This window comes from Canis lupus, chromosome 3 (genome assembly GCF_048164855.1).
Source record: "Canis lupus baileyi chromosome 3, mCanLup2.hap1, whole genome shotgun sequence".
Taxonomy (NCBI): Eukaryota; Metazoa; Chordata; class Mammalia; order Carnivora; family Canidae; genus Canis; species Canis lupus.
Genome location: NC_132840.1, coordinates 34454955 through 34465210, shown reverse-complemented (window position 1 = coordinate 34465210; position 10256 = coordinate 34454955). Strand labels below are relative to the sequence as shown.

At 54.0% G+C, this 10256-nt stretch overlaps 1 protein-coding gene across 7 annotated transcripts in view; it reads right to left on the bottom strand.

The window, feature by feature from the left end:
• The window catches only part of ACOT11 (acyl-CoA thioesterase 11), a 51604-nt gene that overhangs the window by 4624 nt on the left and 36724 nt on the right, over positions 1–10256 (bottom strand). For 6 of the 7 annotated variants that reach the window (XM_072820352.1, XM_072820348.1, XM_072820354.1 and 3 more), the window contains exons 7-15: positions 9962–10118; positions 8648–8767; positions 6714–6858; positions 5094–5153; positions 4243–4305; positions 3798–3881; positions 2835–2968; positions 941–1072; positions 246–372 (exon numbers count right to left, since the gene is read on the bottom strand). In XM_072820352.1, coding sequence (XP_072676453.1) covers positions 246–372; positions 941–1072; positions 2835–2968; positions 3798–3881; positions 4243–4305; positions 5094–5153; positions 6714–6858; positions 8648–8767; positions 9962–10118 — 1022 coding nt within the window. Of the gene's footprint in view, positions 1–245; positions 373–940; positions 1073–2834; positions 2969–3797; positions 3882–4242; positions 4310–5093; positions 5154–6713; positions 6859–8647; positions 8768–9961; positions 10119–10256 lie in introns of all 7 variants that reach the window. The other variant, XM_072820349.1, reaches the window with a different exon arrangement.

Genomic DNA, 10256 nt, shown 5'->3' with positions numbered 1-10256 from the left:
AGCATCCAGAGCTTTTTCTAAGACCCTGCAGTCTTACCTCTGCACAGATTGGTTTTTAATGAAGGCTTGTTTCTAGCCCCAGACACTCGTCGGCTCCCCCAAGCTAGCAGAGAGAGCCCGCTGGCAGGCAGCAGGTGGGGCCCAGGTATGGCATCTACTGAGCCCACGGCACCAAGCTCTTGACATGCATGTGTGGCTTTGGGGGGGGTCTGGGGAGGGAGGAGGAAGGGAACAGTAGGCCTCACCTTGGTCAGCTGGTCCCCCTCTCGCCAGAAGCAGAAACCCGAGCAGAGGGTCTCCCCGCGCCTGTATGCTGGCGTCTCAGGGTGGGTGGGCAGTGTAACTGACCTCATCGCAATGACATAGGGGTCCCTGGAGCAAGAGAAAGGGCAGAGAAGGTCCCAAAAGGAGTCTGTGAGGGTCTGCTCTGCCCAGCTCAGGCTCCGGAGCCCCCTCAACACAGACACCCTCATCAGAGTCTAAGGCACATAAACTCTGACAAGCCCCAACACTGCAGACGCCCAGAGACACCTATTTTGGAATCTCATGCTTCACTTTTCTGCACCCGCTTGTCTCTAGAAGTGATGCCGTGGCCCAGATGGCAGCCTTGCCATTCTTGGATCAACATGGGGCCTTCAGAGGGCAGAGGCTGAGGTGGTGGCCACACGAGCAAGGGTCTGCCCATGCCTGGGGTGAGGAAGCCTCGCCACCCCAGGGACAGAGACCACCCTGCCTTAGAGCACAAGTGACCAGAGGGGAGATCTATCCCCGTCTTCTCCATTTTAGCCACAGCAAGGCTACAGCAGCCCAGAAAAGCCAAGTGGTGTCAAGTGGAGTCCCAGAGCAAACAAAGAGCTGAGTCTAAGCAGATGTCCCCTCCTAAGGAGGAAGATGATCCCTGCCCACCCACCACCCACCCCCCAATCAGGCAGGCACCCACCCGTTGTCACAAGGCTTCCGCCGAGAGGCCAGGATCACAAAGTCCTGGGGCTTGGCATCACCGCCGAGGACAGGGCTGATGACGTGATAGATGGCATCATCCTCATCCACCTGCTGCACCAGCGCCACGCTCCTATAGGGAGGCCCAGAGGTCAGGACTCAAGGGAGTCACACTGGCTCCTGGGACAGCCTGTCTTGCCCAGGCCCTCCCATGTTTCAGCCTTCTCGAGCGGATGTCTGGGGGACACCTTACCCCCTGCTCAGCAGGGCCATAGGAGGGCAGGAAGGCCAGGCCAAGGCATGCATGAACACACAGGAACATGCACAGACATGTATACAGGCAAATGCATGCAGACACAGGAACAGGCAGGCACAGAAAAACACACCTGTGGGCTGCATGTACACACACAGATATGCACCCACAGGTGGCTACGTATGTCTGCAGGGCTACATGCTCCCCATGGATGTGCAAGGGTTTACCGGTTATGAGCACCTGCTGTGAGCGAGGCGCTGTTCTCAGGGCTTTCCACATACTATTTCATTTAATCCCACAGCAGCCGATGCCATAGATGCACCCAGCATCCCCATTTTATAGGGAGAAGGGAGCCTGCTTCTCCCTTTACTGCTCCCCCTGCTTGTTCTAACTGACAAAATCTTTTTTAAAAAAAGCCTTCCTACTATAGGCCCAGTGCCCCCAACATACACTGCCAATTACCTCCCAGCTTTGTAGAATGTCACTGCCAATAGGCTTGGGGTCACCTAGACTAAGGCTTTTTAATTTTTTAAAAGATTTTACTCATTTGAGAGCACAGCAAGGGGGGGCTGCAGAGGGAGAGGGAAGAAGCAGACTCCCCGCTGAGCAGGGAGCCCACTGAGCCATTGTGAGCAGGGAGCCCGACAACAGGATCATGACCTGAGCCAGAGGCAGACACTAGTTTCCCCAGGCGCCCCAACCAAGACTTTTCAAAGCAACAGCCTTTGTGCACCAAACCCTTAAACGGAAAGCTGTGTAGAAAGAGCCACAAGTAGGTCCACTCTGGTAAGATAGGTGGGGGTAGGAAGGGGAAGGCAATTTGCCAAAAATCAACTCGTGCAGACCCGCATGCATGGATATCCTTCAAGAATATCGGCTCCTCGTGAGCAGCCATGGGAGAAATAACCAAAGAACCCCCCAAACTAGGATGTTGGCACAACAGAAAATGACTTTAAAGGGATTTGAAAAAAATATCAGTTTCAACTTTAACATTCTCATATTACATACTGAAATTTTGGCTATTTTCCTAAGAACAGATTTATCTTCCTTGGCTAAACTCGGGACGAAAATATTCCCATGAAGACTCAGTAAATTCAGGGAACAAATGTATTCATAGGAATAACATTTATATTCAGTATCTCACTACATTCAAAAATAACATCTGCATGCACATATCCATAAGAAGAGCTGGCAAACGGGGTGAATTCGTCAAGCTGGCCTTTCCCTCCATTACCCTGAAACTGGGAGGGACCCACCCGCCTGCTCAGCATTCTAGCCTCCACAAGGGGTCCCTGAGCCTCCTGTGGGGACACAGAACTCCACAGAACACGGTTTTGAAAATCACTGATCTATGCCTGAGTGCAAATGCATGACCTACACCTCAAGTGCCCATTTTAAGAGGAGAAAAACAGGCCTAGAAAGGAAGTGACCCGTTCAGTTCTCTTCCCTGACAGCTTAGAATGCCCTTGATTCTGACACCCACCTGACTCATAACTACAATCCCCCCGACACCCCACCCCCACCCCCGTGCTTGGCTAAAGGCCAGCAGGTGCTGAGCATAACGGGGGATGGCTCAGCCAGGGACACCCGGGGACCCAGCTTCCCCACCAGGCACCCCGCCCCCCAGTACCTCAGCCCTCACCGGTAGTGCTTGTCCCACTCGGGCCTCCGAAGCAGGTCTGAGAGCAGCAGGAAGGCCTGGTTTGTGTCCACGTGAACCAACATCTCCATGTGGAAGGAGAGGAACTTGTCTTCCTCCAGAGTGTATAGGCGGACCTGTGTGGGACAGAGGACAGCCTCGTTCTCATGTCCCCTCCCTGGGCCATGCTGGGCAGTGGGGTGGGCTGACTCCAATGCCAGAGGCCATGGCTACCAACTCAGGGCTGCCACTGACTTGCTGTGTGACTGTGACAAAGCCACTCAATGTCTCTGAGCCTTGGTCCCAACCCTGTGAAAATGGGCTGTTGAGAGAAGTCAGGAGAGTGGACAGGAGGGTACGTTAGGAAGCAGGGACTAAGGCCACAGTGGAATGGGTCCTCCAAGCCCCAGATGTCACCGGTGGGGAAGTGACTGTCCCCAGGGCATGGGCAGGGCTCATGTCTTACCTCAGCCCAAGCTTGTGCATTGGCCCCATCCCAACAGGGAGGAAGCAGCAGAGAGAGGGAAGAAGCAGCAGGGCAGAGAACAACAGAGACAAGAGGTTGAGGGCAAAATGGTGGGTGGGCAGGAGAGAAAGATTTGGGGGTTCACTCCAGGGCCTGTGGGAGCAGTTGTATTTCTGTAACTGCACTGGTTTCATGGTCTCATCCAACTCCTTTTAAGAAATCCCTGGGGCACCTTGGTGGCTCAGTGATTGAGTGTCTGCCTTTGGCTCAGGTCATGATCCCGGGGTCCTGGGATCGAGTTGAGTCCCCCATCGTGCTTCCCATGGGAGCCTGCTTCTCCCTCTGCCTATGTCTCTGCCTTTCTCTGTGCCTCTCATGAATAAATAAATAAGAACATCTTTTAAAACAAGAAAGAAAGAAAGAAATCCCCTTTCGACACAAGCAGTTTGAGAGAACTGTTGCTTGCCATCGGCCACCTCTACTGGGGTAGGGTCAGCTACCTGGTTGATTTCCGAAGACAGCACCCAGTTGTCCTTGGCCACGAGCATCTTTAGGGAGGAGACATTGTTGTAGCTCAGGTACACCTGGACAGAGCACACAGAGAAGCCTCACCTTCTCCTCTTCCTTGGGGGCTCTGGGCCACAGCCACGCAGGACTGGGGCTAAGGACATTGGACCCTGAAGGGGGTGGGGTGGGGAGTGGGCACTGGGCTTCAGGACAAACTCACTGTGTCACCCTCTTCTCAGGGCCTCAGCCCCCCTCCTACCAAACAGGGACAGAGGAAAGCCCTCTGCTGACTGTGCCAACCCTGAGGCATGACATAGTACCCGGTCCCCTTCAGGCCTACTTCCAAACCCACTATGACAAGAAGGGAGAATCAGGGTCCTACTCCCCGCTGCCCCCAGCGTGGGCCTGTGGACTGTCCACTCAGAGCAGAGGCCTTACCTGGTTGCTGGGATCCCAGGGGACAGAGAGGGGCATTTCTGCCTGTTTACAGGACACGATGTACTTCCTGGAAGAGAGAAGGCGACAACCATGGTCCCTGGGGAGCCCATGTCTTTCAGAAGACTTCTCTCCCTGTGCTCAGCCCAGCAGGGACGAGGGACTCCTGTCTGGCCAGGGAGGCAGGCTGGGCACACAGAAAACAGGAGCTGAGAGCCTACAACCTCGTTCAGAAGCAGAGCAAGGCCAGGAGCAGGGTGCCGGGGGGAGGCTTGAGCCCTGCACCCTCGCTGAACAGTTGACTCTCTGGCTAAGCAGCTTCGCCTCCATGCTCAGCAGCCTCCTCCAAACAGTGGGATCGGGAGGGGTCGTCATGAAGACGAGGGTTGGCCTATGGTAAGTGCCCGGTAGAGGCACACTTTTCCTATTAGCACAAACTCCAGAGTATTTCCAGCACTTTAGGGGCCGTCATGTGCTTCGAAGCCATGGTGCACACCTGGCTATGCGTCTTGAGCAGCTGCATCTCCTCTCAGGACCTTTCTTCATCTGCCCAACATGCATCAGAGTCAATGGAAGGAACCCAGGATTTAGAAATGGCTGGACCTGGCCAGGTTCAAATTCTCACTCTGCCCATCATTCCTATCTGTGTGCCTGTGGCCACATAACCCCTCGTCCTCAGTGTCCTCCCCTGGACGATGGGCCAGGAAGACCTCCGGCTAGTGAGGTTGTGTGGATGTAAAAGGCCCGGCCAGTGCCCACCACAAGGGCAGCACTGAAGAAATGCCAGGCCCTGGGGCCTGGGAAACAGGCAGACAGCCCAGAACCTGTGACCCCTCCCGCCACCCAGCCCACACTTGCCTGTCCAGTCGGATCTTCTTCCTGGCACTAGCCTCTCGGTAGCGCCGCTCACCATCCTGGGGAGGGACACAGGGACAAGATGTGATGCAGGTCCACCTGTGCCCTCCTCCCCATTCCTGTGTTATTGTCTGCTCCAGAAGGGCCCAAGGAGGCCCTGCAGCCCTAATGTGGAGTTCAGGTTCATCGGGGCAGAGAGTCCAAGCAAACTGGACAGGAAAGTGCCGAGTCTCTGAGCTCCAGCCTCAGCTTCCCCTAGACTCTCTGAGTGACTTTGGGAACAACTCCAGCCCTCACTGGACTCCGCTATCCTCCTCTGCACAGGGGCATCGCAAAGGGTACTTGCAGCGCCAGTAAGAACCCACATTTCCTGGGCACTTGCTGTTACCGGCAGTCCTCTCAAGCATGTCCGTGCAAAATGTCAAATAAGCCTCACAACAACCCTCTAGAGTCAGTACTCATTGTATCCCCATTTTACAGAGGAGGAAACTGAGGCACAGAGGTTAGTGGCTTACCCAAGCTCTCAGGGGTAAGGAGTGGGGCCAGGAACAGAACCCTGATGGCCTGACCCGGAGCCCACCCTCTTCACCACCGCTTCTAATGTCCCCCCACTCATGAGCATTCACTTGCACAGGCCTGAGAGGCATTCATCAACTGTATGCTGCACCTCTCCTGCCGGGCTCCCCTGCTCCCGTTGCCCCACCCCTGCCCCCACTGTCAACGTCCAGCTGTGGATGGGGGGTTTTCACAGCCAATTCTCAGCCCTGTGAGGCAGGCAGGCAGGGCAGGCCTCCCCAGGCAGAGGGAGTGCCTCTCCATGGTCATCCTTTGGCCTCCCCAGAAGGAAGCCCAGAATTGGCCCACAGGAGGCACAAGATTGCATTTTTTAAGAGACAGGCTTTGAACTCCAGCGCCTGACTCCTGCTCATATGCTTCTAGCTCTCCCGTCACCTCCCCCTCATAATGGTCACCATTTACTGAGTGTCTACAGGGCTTAGACAGGCACAGGGCCAGGGTCCCGCAGACACCCCCCAACACCCTTGTGAGGCAGGAATGCAGATACAGCCACTTTAAGGGGGAGACTAGAAACTTGCAGAGGGCGCCCACTACAATGTGCCAGAGTGGAGTTCCAACCCACATCTGACCCAAAAGCCAGTGCTCTTCCAACTCTGCAGGTGCATGAATGCCTATTAACACCTGAGGGGCACCTGGGTGGCTCAGTAGTTGAGCGTCAGCCTTTGACTCAGGTCATGATCCCGGGGTCCTAGGATCGAGTCCCACATTGGGCTCCCCGTGGGGAGCCTGTTTCTCCCTCTGCCTATGTCTCTGCCTCTCTCTGTGTGTCTCTCATGAATGAATGAATAAAATATTTAAAAAACAAAAAAACCACCTGACCAAGGTCCATACACAAGATCCTAGTTCTTTCAGGCAGACCAAGGTGCTTGCCTTGCACAAAGGGCATCTCTGGGGGGATCACAGGGCAGCCAGAGCTGGCCATGCTCTTGCAGAGGGGCAGAGTTGAGCCCATCACCCCCCAGATGTGTCAGGGGCTAGCAGACCCCACCACCCCCCTGGGCAGAGAGGGTGGGGAGCTGGTGGGGACACAGGGTGCCACTCACCCCAGGCTGGGGCCGAATCCAGGGCAGTGTCCGAGGCTGGTCATCCGCGTCCAGGACCACGAAGGTCATGAAGGCACTGTTGATGTGACGCCGATGGGTCTCAGCCTCCTGGCGATAAGCCTCCACGCACACACCCACCTCCATGCTGAAGGAGAAGGACGGCTGCTTCCATGCTGGACAGACCTTGCTGAACCCATGCCCCTACCCAACATGCACACACACGCACGCACGCACGCACACATGTGTACACACACACACTCCTGCAGCTCTCCCAGCAGCTCAGATCAAGATCCCTCTGCTAGGAAACCCAGGTGGTCCCTTTCATCCATGTTTATGGGCAGCTCCTACATGCCTGGCCCTATGCTAGTCACTGGGGACACGGAAATGAATAAACTGATTAGGTCTATGCCCTCATGGGCTAACAGCTGGGAGATGGGGCAATAAATAAATACATATATACACATATACATGCATATGTACATATAAGGTGTAATGTAATATTTATGCACATGTGCATATACATATATATGTAGACACACACATATATAATACGTCGTGTGAACTGCAAAGGATTATGGCAGGATGTGAGCAAGAAGGTGGGGATGCAGAGCCTAATTGGGAAAAAATGTCCATCACGCACATCCTCACAAGGGCTCTAACAGCCATGCTCCTGATAAAGCTCAATTGCTGCCGTTTCTGCATATCCATCTTCATTAATCATAAAAACACAGTCCCCTAGTTTAGGAAGCTCTAAGCATAACCTATTCCTTAAAACAAGCTTGTGAAATAAACATTGCTCCCCTCTTTAAAAAAAAAAAAAAAAAAAAAAGGAAGCTCTAAGCATGTGGATGGGATGCAGAGGAGGAATGCAAGACCCAGAATGGGACAGTGACTGGGCCAAGGTCAGGAAGGGAAGCTGGACTGAAAGGTGGGCCTTGCAGTCCTTAGTTCAGGGTTCTCTGCAGCCCCACCCTCCACATAGCAGCAGAATATGTGAGGGACATACTGAGTAATGACAAGCACAGTAATAATCATCTTTACTGAATGTTTTCTCTGGCATTCTGCGCAAGACAACTGTGATGTAGTAGCTAGGGCAAAAGAACCGAAGCTCAGTGGGGGCCACCTGGTGGCTCAGTCGGTTAGGTGTCTGACTCTTGATTTCAGCTCAGGTCATGATCTCAGGGTCGTGAGACAGAGCCCCGCGTGGGGCTGCATGCTCGAGCACAGAGCCTGCTTTTGATTCTTTCTCCCTCTCTGCCTCTGGTCTCTCCCCCAACCCCACCCCAGTCCCCTCTCCCCACCCCCAGACTCTCTCTCTCCCTAAAATAAATAGATAATAGATAGATGATAGATAGATAGATAGATAGATAGATAGATAGATAGATAGAACACTTATTTTTAAAAAGAACTGAAGTTCAGAGATGTTGAGTAACTTGCCTCAAGCCACATGGCCAGTAAAGGAGAGCGGATCTCGAACACAGGGAGCCAGGCTCCCTCATTTTTAACAACTACATTATGATTTTTGAAATCCCCAACAAAGATACATATTTAAAGTAAGCTTCCTCGGATGTATCAGGATTCATTCCAAATTAAGGCCTCTGGGAACAAATGGTTATTTTAGGGAAAAGGTGGGAAAGGATTTGATAAATGACAGAACACTGGCAAGAGGTGGCCCCATGATCTGAGCATGTGTAGTGTGGCGGGCTCAGAGGCAGGAGCCAGGAAGAGAGGCAGACACACTGAGCATGGGGCTGATCTGAGGCTGCAGGGGCCGTGGGACAGGGGAACCCAGAGGAGGGAACAGCAGAGCTGCACCTTGGTCACAGTGAAGAGGCCGGGCAGCTGGGCAGGGTTTAGACCTCACAGGGCTCATCTGCAGGGGAAAGGGTCAGGAAAAGCTCTCAACTCCAGGGGGCCCTGGTCCCGCCCCTTACCTATGCTTGAAGGCGTTGTTGACGATGGCCTTGAGCACCAGGCGGTCCCCCACCTGCGAAGGGCCCCGGAAGTGGAACATCTCAATGGCCTTCAGCGTAGGGTGGGCACGGCACAGCCGGCTGGAGGAAGCCGGGGTTGGGGAGACAGGGCAAATGCCCCAGTGCTTCAGTCACAGGCTTGGGCCAGCTTCTGCCCCTACTTCATCCACAGACCCATCCCAGAACCACATGCACTGCCCTCTGGCCCACCCCCTCCCACCCGACCCAGCCCACTTCTGCCCAGAGGAACAGAACAGCAGTCCCATTTCACATCTTAGAACACTCAGGTCTATGCATGGCTAGCAGGCAGCTGAGCTTGAGGCCACAGATTTACCCCAGGGCTTGAGGTAAATCCCTTCCCTATTTTCCCTCAACCTTGACACCCCAGTATCTGCTGCTTCTACTACCTAGAAGCCCTCCACTCACTCAAAGCTACTTGTCATTCAAGGCTCAGCTAAAGACCTCTTCTCCAGGAAGCCTTCCCTGACTATCTGGGCTGTGATCCCCCTCTGAGATCTTATGGCACACAGAGACTGAGCTGCCCGAAATGTCATTGCTTATGCACTGTGTCCCCCAGGGTGAACTCAGGGGAGGGGCCACTTGAGCCAGGCTCTTTAGAGCTGAGGAGTAATAGAAAGACGTGGGTTAAGGAAGGCACTCCTGGCAGAGGGAACAGCAAACACAAAGTCATGGAGGTATTAGGGTCAGTCAGTGAACATCTGTTAACATAGCTATGAAAAAAAAACCACCCTAATATTTAGAGAAAAACAATCTACAGACAAGTGCCACAATTACAGGAGAGGGTAGGAATTATTTTCACCTCTAGGGAGAAGGGAAGTTAGAGAGGCTTCATAGACTTTAGCAGACCAAAAGGAGAAGTGGCACAGTGAGAGGTTAGAGCAGGAGAAAAGGCAGGGGTTGAGAATGGGGAAGAGCAAATGGCTTGACTCGCTGGGAGCATAAGATACAGGAAGACAGCGGGCAGGGTGAGGTCAAGGGGAGGCCCTAGCACAGGGCCAGGGGCTTGGCATTTCCCATGCAGGTGATGAAGACTGCGGAGGGCTTTCTAAGTCAAGGAAGGAATGGCCAGCTTACAGAAAAATTACTCCTCTCTGGCTCTCTGGGTCTGAAAGCTCCAGGTTACCCTAACAGAACAGCCAAACTCCTGAAGCCTTGAATGCCAACACCAAGCTGGGGTTTCTCCCCTAGAGGGAGCCAGCCAAAGGAAGGAGGGAAAGAAAGGTGGGGAGCAGAGGCAGCGCACTCTCCCCTCACCTGGCTGCAATGGTGGCCACGTTCTCCATCCAGGCCATGATCTGGCCCCCAAAGGTATTGCCTTGGTGATTGGCATGGGGGGGCAGGACCAGCTCCACACTCTCCACGCGGGTCTTCTCAGCTGGCACCAAGCAGCAGCAGTCTCTGTTCTCCAGATCTGACCCGGCAAGGGCAGAGGGAGGAAAATGGGATGCGGAGAAGCTCCCAAAGACAGATCCTCCCAAGGGGCAAACCCAGGGGCCCCCACCACTAGCATGATCAGTCACCCGGATGCTTGTATAGACTCAGCACCGAG